The sequence below is a fragment of the Arvicola amphibius genome, chromosome 7 (genome assembly GCF_903992535.2).
Source record: "Arvicola amphibius chromosome 7, mArvAmp1.2, whole genome shotgun sequence".
NCBI classification, from domain to species: domain Eukaryota; kingdom Metazoa; phylum Chordata; class Mammalia; order Rodentia; family Cricetidae; genus Arvicola; species Arvicola amphibius.
In genome coordinates, this window is record NC_052053.1 from 84583729 (window position 1) to 84604049 (window position 20321).

At 39.8% G+C, this 20321-nt stretch overlaps 1 protein-coding gene across 2 annotated transcripts in view; it reads right to left on the minus strand.

Moving 5' to 3' along the window:
- Nucleotides 1-934: 934 nt before the first annotated feature.
- Flrt2 (fibronectin leucine rich transmembrane protein 2) overlaps nt 935-20321 on the minus strand; it is a 94870-nt gene continuing 75483 nt past the window's right edge. For both annotated transcript variants that reach the window (XM_038338255.1, XM_038338256.1), the window contains exon 2: nt 935-7624. In XM_038338255.1, coding sequence (XP_038194183.1) covers nt 5249-7231 — 1983 coding nt within the window. In that variant the 5' untranslated portion in view covers nt 7232-7624 and the 3' untranslated portion in view covers nt 935-5248. The remainder of the gene's footprint in view (nt 7625-20321) is intronic.

A 20321-nucleotide genomic window follows, 5' to 3' on the forward strand; every position in this document is an offset into this window, starting at 1 on the left:
GATTTCATTGTCCTCCTCTAAAATCTCCGATGTCACTCTATTGCCCAGACAGACAATGAAGATCTTAATAAATTCTACTAAATGAATGGCTCTTGTTGGCTGAGAGCACAGTTACAGTAACCTCTATAACTTGTCAAATATAAACACGTAGCAATCAGTATTGTATGTAAAAGCTTCTCAATGTGATAAGGATCAACTACTAACTCCAGCTTTCATAGTTCATTACCCAGTTGAAATCCTACAACTAGAAATGCTAGTTAACTGAAAAGTCAACACTTTATTTCTGATTCATTAAGCCCATGCCAAATTCATCAGTGGTGAAATGGTCAAATATTAGAGAAAGGGGTTGGGGTTCTGTAAAATCATTTGAGACTTAATCTAGAATCAAATCTGAGTTATATGGGTAGATGCACTACCTGGAGCATCCATCGGAAAGTACAGATGAACAGTGAGCAATTCTTAAAAAAAGGGCGGGGGGGGGGGACAAGAATTCTCCAAGTTAACAATCAAAATCAATAGTGTGTATTGTGAAAATGAAAGACTTCTGTAATTGTGTACATACTATACGTATCGGTTTGTGTTTCTCAAACAGAGAAGGCTGTGCCTTCTGCTGTGGTGCACACATAAAACTATCTTCTGAAAACCTTTCAGTGGGGAAAAAAGGGAGGAACCACCACATTATCCTTTTACACAGAGAAATCACTGTCTTTAAAAATAGATGTTGCTTTTACAGTAGCAGGGTATGAACGCTTTCCAGTCTGCTTCATTTCTGCCGTCTTTGTTGTATATGAAGAATTTCTCATGTTTATCATTTACATTCCAGCAGAAGTACTGGTTACATTCCAGTGAATTTACTCAGATGAACACAATGGGTTTTCTTTTAAAATAAGCCTTTACTGAATATATCAACAAGGTACTGTATAGTGTAGAGTGAAGTTTGTAGTTAACAAAGTGTGCAACATGGTAGGTCTCAGAGGATGCATGACACAGAATCTTCCAGCCCCTTGAAGTCCCTTGTCAGAGAAACACACTAAACACAAACCAGAATCAAATCAACATATGCTTCAAATAGTAACAGATCATCAAACTTAACATTCAGTAAATATTATCCCATGAGGGCACACAATGGTGATGCCTCATTTTGTTGGAGCTGGCTACAAATCTCACATCCCACAGACACCTTTACAAACAGCCCATGTATTATGTATGCATTGAATTGTATGTTTTATGTTAATTTTAAAATGCCTGTCGCAATGGCCTTGGTTTGTGCTCTTCTGGCGGATGTGCAGCTATAAAACGAAATGCTGAAACAGAACAACCTGGTTTGCTAAAACAGCATCATACTGTGTACAAAATGTGTTCTCCACAATCAGTGAAAAGCATTGCAGTTGCCAACAATTGCTCCAATCCTGCTGAAGAAACTGGAGAAGGGTGTAGATACAGCTTCCTACCATTATTTACTTTAACTAAAAAAGAAGAAGCTAAGTTTGACAAGATTAAGAATTGAGACGTGTTGTTTTTCTTTTTTGTGTGTACTGTTTCCCTGTTGTTCACTCTTCCTTTTTGCTTTCCCATTTAGTTGGAGAAGCAAGTTTTGATTTTATGTGTTATTCTCAAGTTCTAAAGCAACATCTACTATCCCCTTTTGATAGGTCAGACATAAACCCTAGAAAAAAGACATTGATGAAAATTAATCACCTCACTGTCAAAAGCTGCAGGGATGCTGCAGCTGAAATTTGCTGATCCAGTGTAGCACCTGCCTCTGAAGAAAACAATGGTGCCTTGTATTTGAAATGGATGCTCTCCTCACATGAAGAGTTACGCTTTCTCCAGGGAAGAAGGATGTTCTGGCTGTGTGGCATGACTAAGACCATTATGACCTCCACTATTTAAAAAAACAGAGGTGTAATATCAGTTACACCGTTAATACACTTTTTTTTCCCAAAAAGATCACATTATAGTTTTTTCTTTTTTCTATTTTGCCCTTGAGAGAAAATGATTAATATTGTATCAACGAACATCTGGAAAATTAGAAATAGCATTATTTCTCACAAGGGAGGATTATTCCACTTATATTATTAATAAATAGGTAACACCCTTCTCATGTCTGTCTGTGATTGTCACAAGTGTTGTACTGCCTAGCCAAGGCATGTGACTGTGATTAAGTGAAACCCAGGGTTGCTCCAGGGTCATATGCATCTCTATAAACAAGGAGGTACTGGTGATTACCTTCTGTTTAACCACTGATAACATCTGCGTGATCTTGATTTACTTTTTTCTTTTGCAATGTCCTCTAGTAGTTACAGTTATTGTACTGACAGGGGGGTGAAACTATCTGAGATAACTCAACTTTGACTCTTAACTAATCACCTCAAAAGAAATAATGATAAGGCTAAGAGAGGACCAAACACAGAGGAGATATAACTGCAGGACAGTCTCCTAATTAAAGATGCCAGTCAAAATATCATCCAGTAAGGACTGGAGCTCATCTGCATTTGTAAAAGTGTCATAAGCTAGTACAGATTACATGATGTGATTTTGACTCTGATGTAGGAGTCCCTAAAAGCATACTACTACAGATGGTAGTCTGATTTTCATGGCAGATGTCTTTGCTATGCTGCTCAAAAGATCAAAATAAAGATCTTGTGTGGTTTTATTTGTTTGTTTGTCTGTTTTGAAACACCTCTACCAGAGCAGTTTTGCAAGCAACTTAACCATTGTACATGACTGGGTCTCTTCAGTTCCACTTCAACTCTTGACAGTGTTGTGGATACCAGACAACATTGTGGGAACCTTGCCATCTTTCTCCTGGGACAAAGAAAAGACATTTCCATAGTCCCAAATCCCACTGGAAGTTAAACATACAGTACGAACAGACAATATTGATTATCTTGTTTATAACAAAATAAAAATCTTGAAAAATCAAAGTACCATTATAGCTTTTCAGCACACAGTTTTATCTACAGTGAGATGCAAGAGGACAGTGAACGGAAACACTCAGCTAATACCCGGAGCCCCAGATCACTGTCCTGATTTTAGATGATGTAACGCTCCACTGATCACCATCCCAGATGGTCTTATTCCTTCCCTGTGTGAACCTACTTTTACAGGAACCAACAGCCCAAACCCTCTAGCTAATAGACGAAAGAGGAAACCCGAGTCACTTTAGAATTAATTAAATTAATTCATAACTATGTTCAGCTCTACTGACTGCACATTTCAATGCTTGTGTCTATAACATTATCGCTGCAGTTATATTTTCTGCTTATTCTGAGGGATGGGGGCGATTAAAACATATAAGCCAGGGTATATTATTAAAGAAAATAAAGCTCTTGCTATAAAGAAAAGCTTGCATAGCATTTTATACCTAAAATTTTACAAGAAGACACATCACAGTTTTATTTTGCTTTAGAGAGAAAGAGAAAGCAAGAAGAGGGTGACATTTACTTCATGAGTCTCTAAAGGGATGGATGGTTGTAAAGGAATACAGAATGAAATACCTAAAGGTGGCTTTGAGAAGAATTCCCCAAGGGTAAATTTCTTTAAACAATGTATGTGGTCTATAGCCCTTCTACACCTAAGGGATGACAAGAATTAGGGTAAATTATGCACGTTTTCTGAAAAGGAACTTGCTTCAAAAATATCTAGCATCAACAGTGGACATCCCTCGCTTCCCTATACCCTCTGCCACGACGAGAGAAATATTGCATTCTCTGACTTACTCGTTTACACTGATGGTCTTTTAGCATAAAGTTAATTATCACCCTCAGATGAACAAACTAGAGGGACATCCACAATCGAAGGGAACAAGTGGGAATTTCGAATGTGGAAAAGGATCAAAGCTAATTCCTAATGGAAACATAGTATTGCTTTTTAACAATACGCATTATTTTGGCCAGTTTGGTGTCTCCACAGAATCATTGGCAATGAATATTAATATGGATTTTAATACATAGAAATACACAGGGATTATTTGTGCAACCAAGATTCGCATCCACAATTTCTTTGAAATACTAAGCAGAGGTGGCGGAGGGGAAACAAAGGGGGAATATACAACTTAATTACAAAAAAATATATGCAAGATGATTGGAAGACAAGAATTTGAGAGGGGATATAGGTATTAACTCAAGCTATTTCAACATGATACTAACAAAGTCAGCTGATACAGTGTAAGAGAATCACTGATTTTTTTTCCTAAGTGGTATTAGTACTTTTTAAACAAACACATTACTGTTAATATATTCCAAACACTGTTCTTTGTTGGTCTACACACCATGTTGATATAGCCTCAGTGAATCTACCCAAATAATTTTCATTATCAAAAATAATTCCATTCAATATAATTCTTCCCATTATTTTTATTAGCCTCTTCTAAAAAATTATTCTAGAATATAACTCTATTGGATATACTTCCACCTGACATGTTATTTGAATAGTGACAGTTTTGAGGGGAATTTTCTTGCTAGAACTGATCATATTGGTCCCTGAAGATGACTAGAATCAGACTCAGGTTTCCAACTCTGTTATCACATAAGGCCAGGGAAGCATGAAGAGTGATTTTGAAGTTCACAGTCAGAAAGCCAACCCTGGGGTTTTAAGGACATTTCAAACCTCTCAGTTTCTTTGATTTGGTCAAGTAGGCCTAACTTATCTCATGGGAACTGGATTCCTCATGACGTTCCATTTCTTGTACTGGGTCAAATTGGAATAACTACCTCTATTATTATATTATGGATTTTTCAAACAGCGTTTCTTTCAGGCCAAGAGGTATAGAAAACAGAAATAACTAGGTCATTCTTTCTTTACTCAAACTATCCCTCTTACCCTGATGATGAGCCCATCTGAATCTATCCTTTCCTATGCCTATCAGCTATAGAGAAGGAATTTATTCTGACAGCTTCAACAGCAAAGTGGTTAATATGCATCTTAAGTATGAATCACTCATTCTTCCGCCTTGGCATTGGGTCCTCATTGTACAACCCAGTACAGTACTTCAGCAACATATTTTTTTTTTTAATTTTAAAAAGCAAAGAGTTACAAAACTGTTTGTAATTAACTTGAAATAGAAAAGATAGCACTTTTTTTTAAATCCCATTATATAGTACACCGTATAAATTACAGAGTATTCAAATGCACAAACGCATCTGGGTAACATTTATCAAATGTAATTTGCGTGTCTTTATGTGCACACTCATGTGTGTTCTTGAGAGTTTGGTTGTCCACTTCTCTGACGTTGGACCTCTGGCTGTTACGTATGGCAATGCTCCAGATCCGGCACACTGCTGTTGCAGTATCGCATGTTGTTGGGGATGTGGCAGTCTGTGTAATTAATGCCCCCATTTGGGGTATAGATGGGCTGCAGTCTGAAATCTCCTTTAAGGAGCTGATCGTTATTTAAGGAGACAATCTGAAAACTGGTTTCCGTCATCTCCAGGATGGAGTTGTCCTTTTTGGTGCCTGCTTCACAATAGTCATCTTTCCGTCGGCCCCTGTTGTATTTCCACTTCTGGGAGGTGTAGCGTCCCTTTTTGTGCATGTGCCAGCAAAACACGCTGAGCAAAACCACGAGCACAAAAATCACTGCACCCCCAATCAAGCCCGCCAGCAGAAAAGGGGAGCCCATGCTGTGGGAAGTGGTCTGCTCGTGGCTAGAAGCAGTATTACTGCCATTGTTCAAATAAGAGGCATGGGTAGTGGCCTCGGAACAGATGGTATCCTCCACCGTGCGGTAGTTGAATGCATCCAATGGCACTAAACAAATCCGATAGGTGGATCTGGGCTCCAAGTTAACCAGATTCAGGTGTTGCTTCTCACCACTGACAATCCGTTCCTGAACAATGCCCCCTACAAGGCTGTGGCCCATTTTCACCCACGTCAGTTTGTACGCCATCACAGTAAAGAGAGACAGCCAGCTGACTTGAATCGAAGTATCGTTAACAAAGTGGATGGAAAGTTGGATCCTTTCAGAAACAGGTGGGGTCACTCTGTCTCTGCCATCCCAGTCAGGGATGGTGGGGAGTTTCGAGGGGGTAGGAGCTAGAGGCACAGAGCCTTTGCTGGGACTTGGAACAGACGGAGTAGGAGACTGAGTTGTTGGAGAGACTGTAGTTGGAGCTGGGGTGAAGACAGGCAGTCCAGGGGTGGTGGTGGGACAAGATAAAAGATTCATATTCAGCTCCCTGACAGCCATTCCCCGCACTTGCTCAGGACCTTGGCACATGAAACCACGCACGTTAAGAGAAGAAGGGATGTATTTGAGCCATTCGGTGACCCATTTAATACTGCAGTCACAAAACCAAGGGTTATTACGAGCAGTGAGTTGTTTCAGGTTGGAGAGATGATCGAAGACGCCTTGAGTTAGCATTCGTAGCTGATTGTTGGATATATCTAGCCGTTCCAGCTTACGGAGGTTTGAGAAGGCTGTCAATGGGATGTGGTTTATCTGGTTATCCTGCAGGTAGAGCCTAATCAGGTGCGTACCTGGGAGGTCAGGAGGTGGGTGGGAGAGCGAGTTACGGACTATGGAAAATTCCTTGAGCTTGGTGAGATGGCTGAAGGTGCCCTCGGCAATGCCCTTATTGGTCAGGAGGTTCCCATCCACAATCAGACGCTCCAAGCTCGTGAGGTTCTGAAAGGCCATGTCTGATATGACTGCAATTCGGTTTTCATCCACTCTCAGCTCTTGCAAGTCTACAGGAAGCCCAACAGGCACGCTGCTCAGGTGATTCTTCGATAAGAACAACAGTCTGAGGCTAATGGCCTCTCGGAAAGCTCCGTCCTCCACCCCCACCGTAGAGATGGAGTTGTCATCCAGGTGCAGTTCCTCCAGCTTCAGGAGCTGAGCGAGGGCAGCACGCGAGATGGTCTGGATGTTGTTCTCCTGCAGGTGGAGGACTCTGACGTTCTTGGGAAGGTTCATGGGGAATTCATCCAGTTGGTTGCCGTACAGGTAGACCGTGTGCACTGACTGTACGTTGTGCAGCTCTGCAGGAAATCCAGCATTATTAATTTGGTTATTGTGGAGGTAGAGTACGGTCACGCCCTCCGGGATCCCAAGAGGCACTGAGGTCAAGCTTCGCTCATTACAGTAGACAAAGTTCCTGTCACAGCGGCATACACTAGGGCAGGCCAGGAGTTTTGACACTTGTGAGGAGAGCCCCAGGGAAATGATAAGCCAAAGTTTTAGAAAAAAAGCCCTATGGCTGGGCCACTTTGTAGTCTGCAAGCCCATTGCTGAAGGACAGAAATAAAATACAAAGTGATGGGGGGGATACTAAAAACAAAGGCAATGGCAAATAATAGTTTAAAAAAACGGAAAGCAAAATCAAAATGACTGAAGCAGATTCTGTCAAAGTCTAGAGCTTCTGTTCCAGGAAATGGCCTGAAGGCAGATGGTACAACTATCTTCCTGATGTGTTTAGTCTCATCTGTCTATGTGCCCCTGCCGTCCTCCATGGGCAAAACAACTCAACAGGAAGGATTCCCCGCACAAGAGACGATTGATGCCAAGTGGTAGGTACTGTCAACAGAAGTCCAGCCTGTCAGGCAAGTCTTGCTTCTTCTATAGGAAGTCACGCCAGTGCAGAGCAGCCTAGGAATTTCTTGGTTAAACAGAGTCTGCAACCTGTTGTAGAAAAGAAGACATGAGAGTCAGTTAAGTATAATACTGAAATAGGTAGTGCGACTAATCACTCCTGGAACACAATTCTGACCTGGGCTGTGTGCTGGGACTCAGGCTGGTGGCATCTTAAATGATAATAGTTCATTTCAAATGATGGTTAATTGAAATAAATGACTGAAGTATGTAATCTTCAAAAGGAGATGGGACTATTACAGTTTATTAACCTCAACCAGTACTTTTTCTTAAACATCCGTTTGCATATCCTGATAGGCAAGTGCAACTGACACCCTGTTGGATTTTTGGTGTCTTTTAATGAAGATTAGTTAAAAGCTCTGTTATTTTAAGATGGAGATGGGGAAATTCTAAGAGATATGACATGAAGTCCTATAGATCTATCAACTGTAAAAATGCAACGGAGGAACTAAGCCAATTGAAAAAGCATCCATCCTTCTTCAGATTTACTCCCCAAATGTGCTGCATTCCTAAACATAGACGACATATAATATTCTCAATATACTAAAAATAACCTGAAAATCTCTAAGTTCCCATTGCCTGCAAAATAATTTTTTTAATTCTAGTACAAAAATCTTGTTTGTGCTTACGGGAGAACCCTAGAGAATGCACTATAAAGGACAGGGGCAAAAGGTAATGAGAGAAGAAGGGAATCCTGAGACAAGTATTTACATACTTCCTCTTTTTGCTGTGAAAACACACACACACACACACACACACACACCAAAAGTGGAATAATTATTTACCATTGTGCTAGTTAACAGTACATCATGATTATAACCAGTATCATTAAAAATACCACAGATATTTTTCCTCTGATACCATAATGCAACATAATTCAAGTATGAAGTCAAAGATTTCTCTTTTCCACCTCTCTCTCTCTCTCTCCTTTCCTTACTGTAGAATAGCATAGACTCACTACCAAGGACACTGACCAAGCAACAATGCAATGCATGGCACATTTACACTTAACCCCTCTATTGAGGCCTCTAGGTATAACTGAAATAGTCCATTATGATCGCCCTAAGTGTTGTCAACTTCAAATTGAAATACAGTTTGTTTCAAGAGGATCATCTTTCAGTGTGAGAGAACGTTCTTGCCTTTACAGGATGACTTTTAGCAAGGTTTGGAAAGACAGAAGCCACAATTAAAGGCAGTCAAGGAAATCCAAGGATAGCACTCATGCCGTCTTGCTCCGCAATGTGTTCCATCTGCTTGAGATGGAGAGTGAAAGAAGTTAATTGAAAGGTGCCAGATTTGATTTCCTTACAAAATAAGCTAACATGACAGGACATGGCTGACTGCAAGCTCCTCAATTCTCACCAATAGGGAGACTGGAACAACTTGTACCCAAAGTAGATAGACTACGCTTGAAATTATTTCCTTAGCTATCTTTAGACTTACAGTTTGAAATTGAAAAAGGAGTACTGCAAATGTTATCGAAGTGTCAAAACCAGTATACATTTATTCTGTAATTTGAAGGTTAAAAAAAAGATCAATAAAGCTTTATTCCAATCAGTGCCATACTTAGCTTAACTTGCTAACGGTCCTCACGTTTTCTAATACCTTGCTACTCAAGTGCGGTGGTTATCTCTGCAGCATGAGTCTGACGTAAGCTATTGGTATGGACACGGAAACTCAGGACGAGATGGGCATGTGAGCAACAGCCTGAAGAAAAAAGTGTAACAACCAGCCTTACTTGTCTTCAATTCCCCATATAATAAGCTTTTAGAAACTAAGTTAATGCATAGCTTTTATCTGAAGTCATGTATTCCTCAATGCTCCTGCCCAGAAAAAAAAATGCATATGTATCGTTTGCTGAAAGCAACAAATACAGAGGTTGAAAGCAATTTTCTAAAATGAATAACTGTCACAAATATTGAATATAACATTTATGGGTAATGGTTGATAAATAATGATATTTATAGTGTCGTTTGTTGTCTGGGTCACTTGAGACCAGTTGCATCTAATGAGTCAATCTCTTATAAAAGTCCGTCAAAGGTATTTTGTAAAGTATCTTATTCCTTCCACACATGATGCGCTCCATGATGTTCAATAAAGACAGAGCAAAGCCCTTTATTTGGAACAGACACACATAGCCACAAAGTCACGCGGCAGACAGACACAAAAGGACAGATAGATACAGAGACAGGGACAGATTCACTAGACAGTTTTCAGGCATGCACATATTTAGATTCATATAACAGATAGATAGACAGACAGACAAATAGATAGACAGATAGACAGGACACAGGCAGGGAGCACGAAGTAAAAAAAAATTAAATCTGGTTAAATAACTCCAAAAGGAAGTACTTACATTTCCTTTCAACACCTATGAATTATTAGCAACTTCGAGTTAGTAACTAGTGTCCCTGATTCACACAGAAGAGACCATGTGATTTATGGCCTAGTGGGGCTTAGAAGTTTAGTGAGGGGAAAGAATATTTAAGCAGGGAGTTGGAAAACTATTTCAAGAGCTGTGAGGGTATAACACCCAGAGATCTGGCACTATGTTATGGTCTTTGAAACCCAACCCGTGACATATCAGAAAAAAAAAGGAACAAACAAAAAAACGCTAGAGATTGGAGTCATTGGAAACAAAGAGGGCTCAAAGCCCATCTGGAACTTTTGTTATGAATACAGTCCGCCTACAATCTGAATCAAGACATACAACACAGCTCAACTTAGAGGACTAAAATTTCTACTGCAGAACACTTTCTGCAACCCTTTATGGTCCTTTTAAAATGCAATAAACATTTTAAAATCATTCTATAGTCCATTTACAATTGTTTAAAAGTTGGTAATAAAAGCTTTATAAGATGAATTCAATATAAAGAGAGCAAACTTCTTTTTTTTTTCATTTTTTTTTCTGTACTCATATGGATACTATGTGGAATATGGCCCTTGCCCAACCCAGATTACAAAGAACGGCTAAATAGAGAACTTTCTGGATAAAAATGGAGAGTTGCACTGAGAGTGGAAACTGACAGCACCAAAGCCAAAATGTACAAATGCTGTGTGGAGACAGTAAGAATCCGGTCCATCCAATCTACCAAAGATGGCAGTGACAAGAGCAGTTATTCTAGGCTACTGGAAGCTAATTTAACCCTTTCCCCAGGAACTAAGACTCAAAGCACATAGATGGCGTGAAAGTTTTCTGCACATTCCTATGTCTAAGAAGTGTGCCTTTTTAATTAATTCCAGAAGGCAGAGTTCCAGGAGCACTTAATAAACTCCGACTATAAAAATCACAGAACAGAAAATAACATTTGTCAATAAGCACTGCCAACTGCATCACATAATGACAGCAGGATAAACCTAATAAAATCTTCATGGTTCCAGAGCTAGCTACAGTACCTGAACTGTAGCAGAACAACACTGAGTATGATGGGATGCCCGTAAGAAAGAAGGCCTGGGGATGCAGCTCAGTTGGGAGTGCGTACACACATGCACAAACATCTGGGTTCCATACCCATCACCATGTAAACTGACATGCTGGTGTACACCTCTGATTCTAGTAACCAGATCAGAAATTCAAGGTCTTCCTTGGATACACAGTGAATTCAAAGCCAACCTACTATACAAGAAACAATTGTGAGAGGGAGGGAGGAATGGTATAAGGGGGAGAGGGAGGAAGAGAGAGAGCGAGAGATATGAATAAGGAAAAGTTTTCTAGGATTGTGTTCTACTCAGACCATTTTTGGAGTGGAGCAATCCGAGTTTAAAACTGGACCCTTACAGGTGTGTTGTCCATACAGGCAGCGAGCCCGGAAATGACTTCCTTGCAATATAGAAACACCAAAGATATTTAGAGATCTTGCACACAGCTCTTATTCCTAAGCTCAAGCTATAGGTATTGTGATATAACAATGAACATGTCTTGTTAGATGACCAAGATGTGGGATTAGAAAGGGAATTTAAAAGACCAGAATAGCCTCTTCCCTATCTTAAATCACTCTGAGGCAGAAAAGTACATGAAGGGATGTCCGGGAGCAGAGAAAGATGAAGGGAAAAAAGAAGATAGTCTAAGCAGTGAACAGTTCCTGGTTCCAGTAATTCTAGATCTGAAAACATTAAAAGTAAAAATAAAACCTACTCTAGTCAAGCATAGACTCTAGGGGTTTAAAAAGTTTTTCTCAAATGGTTTCCAATTAGTTTGAATAGTAGACATAAACTTGAACTAAACAGCTACCATGGCAGAGTCAGACACTAAATAAACAGACAGACAAACAAACAAACAAACAAATCTGAATACATATTCACTACTGCCACGTGTCTGGCTCATTTACTGGGAGTTCGGAGTGATTGTTATGTGATTCCTGCAGTATAGGAGCTTCCAGACACGGACCACTTTCCACATTAAACTCCCTAAAAGTTAGTTTGAGCCAGCACTTAGCGTGACCGGTTGGTTGTCTTGATAGATGCCCCTAAAACAATTCCTGATGACCGCCGTCAGAGCTGTGGAATAGTAGCCATGCAAACTCAATTGCAGGAGGAAATGAAGAAAGAACAAAAAGCAGAAGTGCATGGTGCATCAAGGATGATCGTTGTAAAGCTTTTACCTATAAACATTTTAGTCCATTTCTTAAGGTGGCTAGGCTTTCATACTGTAGTGATGTTTCCTGGGTAACTGACTGATGGTCTATCGAGTTATTCTCATTAAGAACTGCTTTCATGGCATCTGAACAATATGTCCTTCTTTCTCCCGCAACAGCCACATAGCGGTTGGTTTGCCATTCTGAAAGATCAGTGGGTTTGGGGTCTATCCAAATTGGTTTTGTTTTCAGGTCAGCCACTTACTGAATAAGTGCAGGGTGGTTGTGTCCGGTTCCACTCTGGATCAGCTGTGTTTACAGGACATTGCAAAAATTAGATATCAAAGGATAACCAGGGAACAGCAGCAATTAAGCATAAAGTACATTGGTTTAAGAGAGATAGAGCATGGGAGTGTAGTGAGCAAGGGGTGGGCTCAGAGGACATATAACCTCAAACAACATCTATGTATTCTCAGGGTTAACTTGAGCAACTGGATTCACCTCAAACCACCTAGATAATCCAGGTAAAGTTGGAGGAAAGAGTACCACCATCTCTTAACATGAACATACAGAAAACGATGTGCACTTCGCTGATCTTCCCTACCGTTAGACAGCAATACTTCCTGCACCCAGGAACATCTGTTCCTCATTTGGTAGAGGTCCTTTTCTCAAACCCAGACAACTTCACTTTCCTTCTTCTATTCACTGATTACAGATATTAATAATGCCACTGGTGTTAGGCACATGCCTCTTTCCAGCCGCCAGCACTGTAAATGTATGGACACATGTAATGGCTGATCCATGAATAGGAGGCATGGTTGGAACCTGAGTCCAGACATGAGCTGCAGGGCCTTGTTCCTCCATGCAGTCTCCCTGAAGGCAGAAGCTTCTCAAGCTTTTGATCTGGACTATTGCCACAGAATGTACACCTGCACGTTGTAAGCATTTATGAATTTTTTATAAAACAAATGAATGAATCAAAGAAAGACCTCAAGATATTGATCTGTTTGAAGAGGCAATCTGTAAACCTCTTTCAGGTCTTCAATCTGAGATTCTATAATATAGATAATATAGATAATACAGATAATATTTTAAAATGGCTTTTAAAATTTTAGCTACCCCAACCTATGCTGAACTATGGAGTGATAGAGAGATGGATGAATAGTCTGGAACATTAAGAGACTAGGTGACCTAAGAGAGAGTTATAGAGCATGCATCTGGAAAAGAATTGCAAATTCCCGTAGCACTGTATTTGCTAAATTCTATGTCTTATTAACCTATACTTAGGGTCAGAGTGAAATTTTATTGAAAAGTAGGTTCTGTAAGAAGCATGCTTCAGTTCTATGAGATGAACCAGGAGCTAGAATCAAGAAACTTTTTCTAGTGTACTATAGAACACGTCTCTCTGATCACATAATATAAATATCTTCTAAATATTTACAGAAATTCATTGGGACGGTTCAAGTGACCTTTAATCACATAGCATTTTATCCTTCTACACAGTCAGTATCAATTAAAAAAAATAGGCCAGTATCATCAAGACCTAGAAAAAAGCCAATGGGAAAAAATAAACTGAATCCAAAAATATAAACATGGCCTACTTCTTCACCAAAATATTTTACCACACATAACATACATATCAGAACAGAAAATCTTGTGTCTCCTTCACAAGGAGAATGCAGATTTCAGTGGGTTATGCAATACTGATTATGCAAATGAAATGAAATTACATACTGTGTTGTTCCAGGTGAGTTATCTGGTTTTGAGTTTAAAAAATGAAAAATTCATCACATAAGTCCATTTTGGAATCCTAGGCATGCTTCTGAATGGAAATGGTGTAAGATTTTGTTCTGAATAAGTAGGCTTTACAATGCACATTCTCATCCCTCAAGAAATTGGTCACACTGAGGTGTCAAGGCTACATTCTGGAGGATGTTTCTGGATTTGTGAAATGAAAAGGGGAAAAATGCTCAACCCTTTCTGAATCTCTCAAGGACATTCTACCCCTCGAACATGATGGGATACAGGTTAGGATCAAGCCATTCTCATGCTTAAAATAAAACTGTAGATAAGTATAAACAGTATCATATCCAGGGTGGTTGTACAACACACAGAATAAAATATTAAAAGGAAAATACATTTTAAAAACAGCAGATTATAGAAGCCTCCATGTATGGGGATGAGAAAGAAAATGGAACAGACAGATTTTGGTGATTGTTTAAGAAATCACATAGATATGTAAACATACAAGCAGGTCCTTGTCCAGGTTATACACAGTCAGAACCCTGCTCTTGTACTTTATCCCAAATGTAAAAAGATTATTCACTCTGCACTCATATATACTGTCAATTGACTTAAGCTATTTAATTCTAGGAAAAGGGGGAAGGAGGAGAGAGGAGAGGAGGGAAGTAAGAGATAAGAGACCCTATATATCTTCCCACAGAAGTAAAAGAGAAGAGACCATATATCCTCCCACAAAATAAAGAAGGTATATCCTTATTTCTCTGCCTAAAACTCAGGCTGCATTTGGATTCAGTACACGTCCTCAGGCCTATGTGAACAATATTACCATCACAGAGGTAAAATCGGCCAAAGGTACCCAAATTACACACACATACACACACACACACACACACACACAAACACACAGACGCATGCATGCACGCACACACACTTAATTAATAGAAAAGATAGTTAAGATTCATCTTTCAATCTTTGTTTTAATCAGTTAATTCTTGGGCAGAACACCAGCCGTCTACACTGCTGAATATAAAGTAAAACAAAATGTAAGAGCGCAGTGGGAAGTGAGAGTGATAAAGTAGATTTGAAACAGACGGGTATGAGGGCATCATTAAATGTGTACATGAGAGTGGACTGCCCAGGCCTCCTTTAGACTGGCTGAAACACAGGCCCTGGTTCTGAAGGGTATTGGAATAAGTCCACAAAATAAAGATCGTTTAGTAAGTTACCTTGGGAACATGACTTCACCATTCTGCATCTCTTGTTGCTCATGTAAAGCACAGGAAATATCAATCTTTCCCGATCGCCTAAACATCAGAAACCAAATTTTCAGCCTGCTGGACCTGCTTGGCTTTAAACAGCAAAATCAACTCAAGCCCTAGCACTAAGCCCCTCATGTGATGGAACTGCTTCTGCTGATACATTCAATTTCACTTCCTTTCTTCCACCTCCGGGAGCTGTTTGATAGAGAGCTTTGGAAAAATGAGTGGAGATGTGGCCACCACAAATGGCCTTTTACAGAATGGAGCTCCACTGGGAACTTGATGAGAATGACATCCACAAGCAAATCTTGACTCAAAAATGATGACAGAGCGCAAGTCAAGGAGAAAGAGACACGCAGCAGGAGAAGGACTTATGACCTAGTGCTGTCATTTCCCAGTGGACTTTCTTCACTTTCTTAAGCACTGTTCATGCCAGCTCCCTGGTATCCACACTGACTCATTACTATCCAATCAAGTTAGACGACAATGCTCCCTCCAATACTCTTCTACTCCTGGTCCTCAACATTCAAAAAATGGGTTAATATAAAGCAATTAATTTGGACTAGAATGCTACTTTCTCTACAAGTGCACATTAACGGCAGGCAGTTTCAATCAAGAATCAAGTGGGGTGTTGCAGAAATTTGAGAGTGTGTGATTCCATGTGTGTCTAGAGACACGGGTGTCCTTTGATTATGGCTATGGGTAGAGTCGTGTGTGAATGGAACACACATGTGAAAGTTGGAAGACAACCTTGGGTATCATCTCAGGTGCCTTCCACATTTTTGTTTGAGACAGGATGTCTCACTCAGCTGGAATTTTGCCAAGTAGGCTAGAATTGCTGGCCAGTGAATATGGCACATTATTCTGTCTCTACCTCCCATCTTGCTGTCACTGAGCTTATAGGCATATGGCACTATGCCCAGTTATTTATATATATTCTAATGATCCAAACTCCATATTTGTGAAGCCAGTGCTTATACTTGCTGAGTCAAATTCCTAGGTCTAGGTCTTTGCTTAAAGCTGATGTTTCTGACTTACTCATGTTGATTGTTCAGTTTTCTTTTTCCCTCTGTACCTTCTTGACCATTTTTTTCAAAAAAAATCAAAGTATAGAAGTAATTTCAAAACTAGTAACAGTTCCAGAAGAAGTTCCAACTTCGCAGATCACCACCCTTAGGCAAGTGGTGCCCCGATTTTCAGAGCCTGGGATGCATAAAGTCACAGTGACATACCTTGATAAAGTCTATGCCCTACCAAGATAACATCCTAGGTACACAGATTCCATAACATCCTGTGTGAATCCTTTCTGGGCCTGGGTAACTCAGGTTATGTCCCTAGGCTTGTATATACATTGTAGGAGGAAGGAGGAGCCGGCTCAGCTGGCCCTGGAGTGCATGCAAAGCCAGCTGGAAGAATAAAAGCCCAGTCCTCCTTGCATTTCCAGCTTTCCAAGCAGAATTTGCTAGATTTTGAGAATGCTAAAGCATAAATTATTTCCCCTTCCAGGACATTGTAAGATACAGGTCAGCCACAGTACATAAACCACATACACATCAAAGTAAAGTGGCTAACAAGGTTCATAACATTTTTAATAATTACACCTATGGCATACTTCTCTATGCATCATTCATGAGAGCTTTGCAAATGTCTCAGAAAGGCTTTCTGATGGCAAAATCTCCTTACAAGATGTGATGGCTCTTTACCTTCTTAAATGAAGAGAAATTGTGCTCGGTTACTGAATAAATAGAAACATCACTGAGGAATTTATTTCTGAAGCATATTGGCAGGGTGAGCAAAGCAAAATCTTTAGAAAGAGGCATCTTAGTTAACTGTTAGAATTTCTAACTCCTAATGCATACTAAAATTAAATAAAAACCCATTATCCACTCATGCATGCAAATTCATTTGTTGAAGTCTTAATTTCCTATATTTTAGTAAAAGGCTATATTTAGAAATGGAGGCTAACATCTCTGTGTCTTATTAAAAAACAGGAGACTAGGACATATAGTCATACTGAAGATAGATCATGTCAAGGAACACAGGAAAAATGTGGTCTCATAAAATCAAAGAAATGATGCCTCATAAGAATCCAACTCTGTCCGTAGTTTTACTCTGAAATTTTAGTCAACAGAATGAGAGAAAATAATCTCTCAGTGCCCTAGGTACATAATAGGTGGTGCTCTATCAAGGCAGGGTAGCTAATGCAGAGAGCCACACTTACTTTCACAATACAGCAACATGTACATAAACATCACCATCAGAGGGGATGCTTAAGAAACAGCCAGTTTGAGCCAGGGATGGAGCTCAACGGCAGAGTTCTAACATGTGAAAGGCCATCCCGTTCTTCAACCCCCTGCCCTGCCATAAACAGAAACAACCCACTTGATCTAACTCCCATAGTAGGTCTGATACATATGTTCAACTAGAGGACAGCTTCTTCTATATGATGCCCGTTTTGAAACTAATTTTGGCTGCCAGGCATCCCCCAGAGTACTTCCTATTCTAGGAGCTGAAAACTATCATTTCCAAGGTGCTGTGGTCTTAGCAGTTCTAAGAATCCACCCAGCTCCTCCTGCCCAGCACAATGAGTTATGACTTCATATCTTCAATGATGATCCATTAACAAAAATGAAAACTGCTGCTAAGTGTTCATTAAGATAAGTGATATCACCTAACTCTAATTGCATTCTCAGACTATGGAAATCGCTGATGTACTTGGATATTTTACTCACCCTCTGCACCAGTAGCTTTCAAAACTAAATGCCTATCTCAGGAGCGAAATATGCCAGAAAGAAGGGAGCAGGACTTTCAAGCTGACATTTGATCAGCCCCCAATTCACATCATTCCCATGCTAATTTGGCTCCCTAATGCTTGATCTGTAGAAAGCACAATACTGGAATCAGACCTTTATGTCCTTAATGAATCCAGTAAGCACCAGAGGAGAAAAATTGGTTCTCGCTAAAAGGAGAAAAATCACGTAGCCAGGTTGTAGTGTTTGTATTCCTCCAACCACATGAAGTAAACAGAAAAAAAATGTGAGCCACCTTTTGAGATAACAGTAATGAAAAAATCTGAATGACAAGGTCGCAGACAACTAATCATGGAAGTAATTAACATTAGAGAGAAGCCAGCATCAAGTGAAGAGTAGTCTAACACATGACTGTGAGATCTGTCAACTGATTTCAGCTTCCAGGCCAGGCTGTGAAATAGCATTACTATGTTATCGTTTCTGTGATGTAATACTGAAGTCACTTTTCTAAGGTTATATAACAGAGCTCCCTGCTAGGATACATGCTTTGGAAATTTCCCTGCCAATACTGCACTGTACTCTGTTTATATGTTGGTTTTGAACTAGTGAAACTCATTATGCAGAGCAGGCTGATCTTAAGCATCAATCCTCCTGCTTCAGCCTCCTTGGTGCTAGGATTGCAAGTATCCAGGCCATCTATGGCTACTCTCAACAGCTGAGCACAAGAGTGCAAGACTATGTACCATCATCAATACTTCTTTTATTGTTCACTGTAATTATATAATTGAAATGCAATAATATATGGATACACAAAAGAGGTACTCATGAGTTATAATGTAGCTATTAGCTAAAAAAAATAAATAAAAAAACAAAACAAAAACAATACCAAAGAAAACTTCCCACATTTTCTTGTCCCAATCTTTTGTTGTTGATTTGAAGGGTGAGGCGGGGGTGGCAAAAGGGAGGGTTGGGAGAACAGGGAGAAATGTGGTGAACATAGAATGGAATTTGCATGAAACTTAAAAACAAAATAATAGGAAGAAATGTAATAATAAACAACAGCAATATTTTCAAAACCATTGATGATACACGGTTAAAAGTACTGGTGAATTGAGGTTGAAGGGAGACAAGGTGGAAAGAATCTTAAAAGTCTCATTTCAGTGGAAGAGAGAAAATGAGAAAGGAGAGATGACCCCGAGTGGAGAAAGCAAAGCTGCCTTAGTCAGTAGCTCTGCGAAAAGACTGAAACCTGGGCTCCACCACCTGGTGAGTTCATGTCAAACTACGTATGGTTTACCTCTATGCTGGCATTTAATGTTTGCTTCATTTTAATAAAGTAGCTACCAATTTTGTCTAATATTGGGTAACTTTATTACAGTGGCAATGTTCAAATGCACAGAATGCTACAGTGAGCCTTAAATATCAGCTTACTGAGGCAAAACACCCCAAGCATATGAGAGAGAGAGAGAGAGAGAGAGAGAGAGAGAGAGAGAGAGAGAGAGAGAGAGAGAGAGAGAGAGAGCGCAAAAGAAATTAACCTCAAAATGTCCATCTGTGAGTTACTGTAAGAAACGTAAATCTGAGCGCAACCTAAACTCCTGGTGCCTTTAGACCAGAGCAAGTGTTGGAAGGACACGAGTTTTAATGGAGTCAAACAGAAAGATGTGAGATAGTGATGTTAAGGGAGAAGAGGGCAATGCTGATTTCCAGGCCCATCTTCATTAGCAACCAGATTCACTGCAGTCATTCCCCCAAAGGGCTAGGATTAGCTAGGGGCACTTACTGTGCAACCCGGGAGAACCCTGTACTCTGCACAGAAGAGTCCTGTCTTGGTAACAGGACTGAGGACCAAGCACCTCTGGAAAGTACAGCCCAGTGTCCCCTTTTGTTCCCTAAAGTCTGCATCTCAGATCTTAACACACACCCAGGAAGGGAAGGCCAGTCCAGACCCTCACTCTGCAGTAAGTCCTTTTTGAAAATAGCTCCAAATTGCAGCTATTTAGAGAAATTCCATTTATCTGTACCTATTTATTGACTCTATAATTAGTCTAATTAAAACAATAATAAAATATATTGTTGAAAACATCCATAAGCTTCCTTTTATAACTTTTATGTGGGAATTTTCAAACAATCTCTCAATTTCTCCACTCGTATCAATTGGCAAAAATAAATGCAACCCACAGTAAAAATTCATCCTTGGTACGACCTACCAAAAATTGTATTGTCAAAGACATGGGATAGATAGTAATCATCTGTCCTTAAAGTGTGACCTACCAGGAATGATAACGTCCATGATGCGGGCTAGGTATAGTTAGAAGCCAAAAGACGTCAAATATAATATTTTTGAAATATTTTTTAAAGTCCTTGGAAAATGTAGTCTCAGTTGGTAAACAGAATCAGC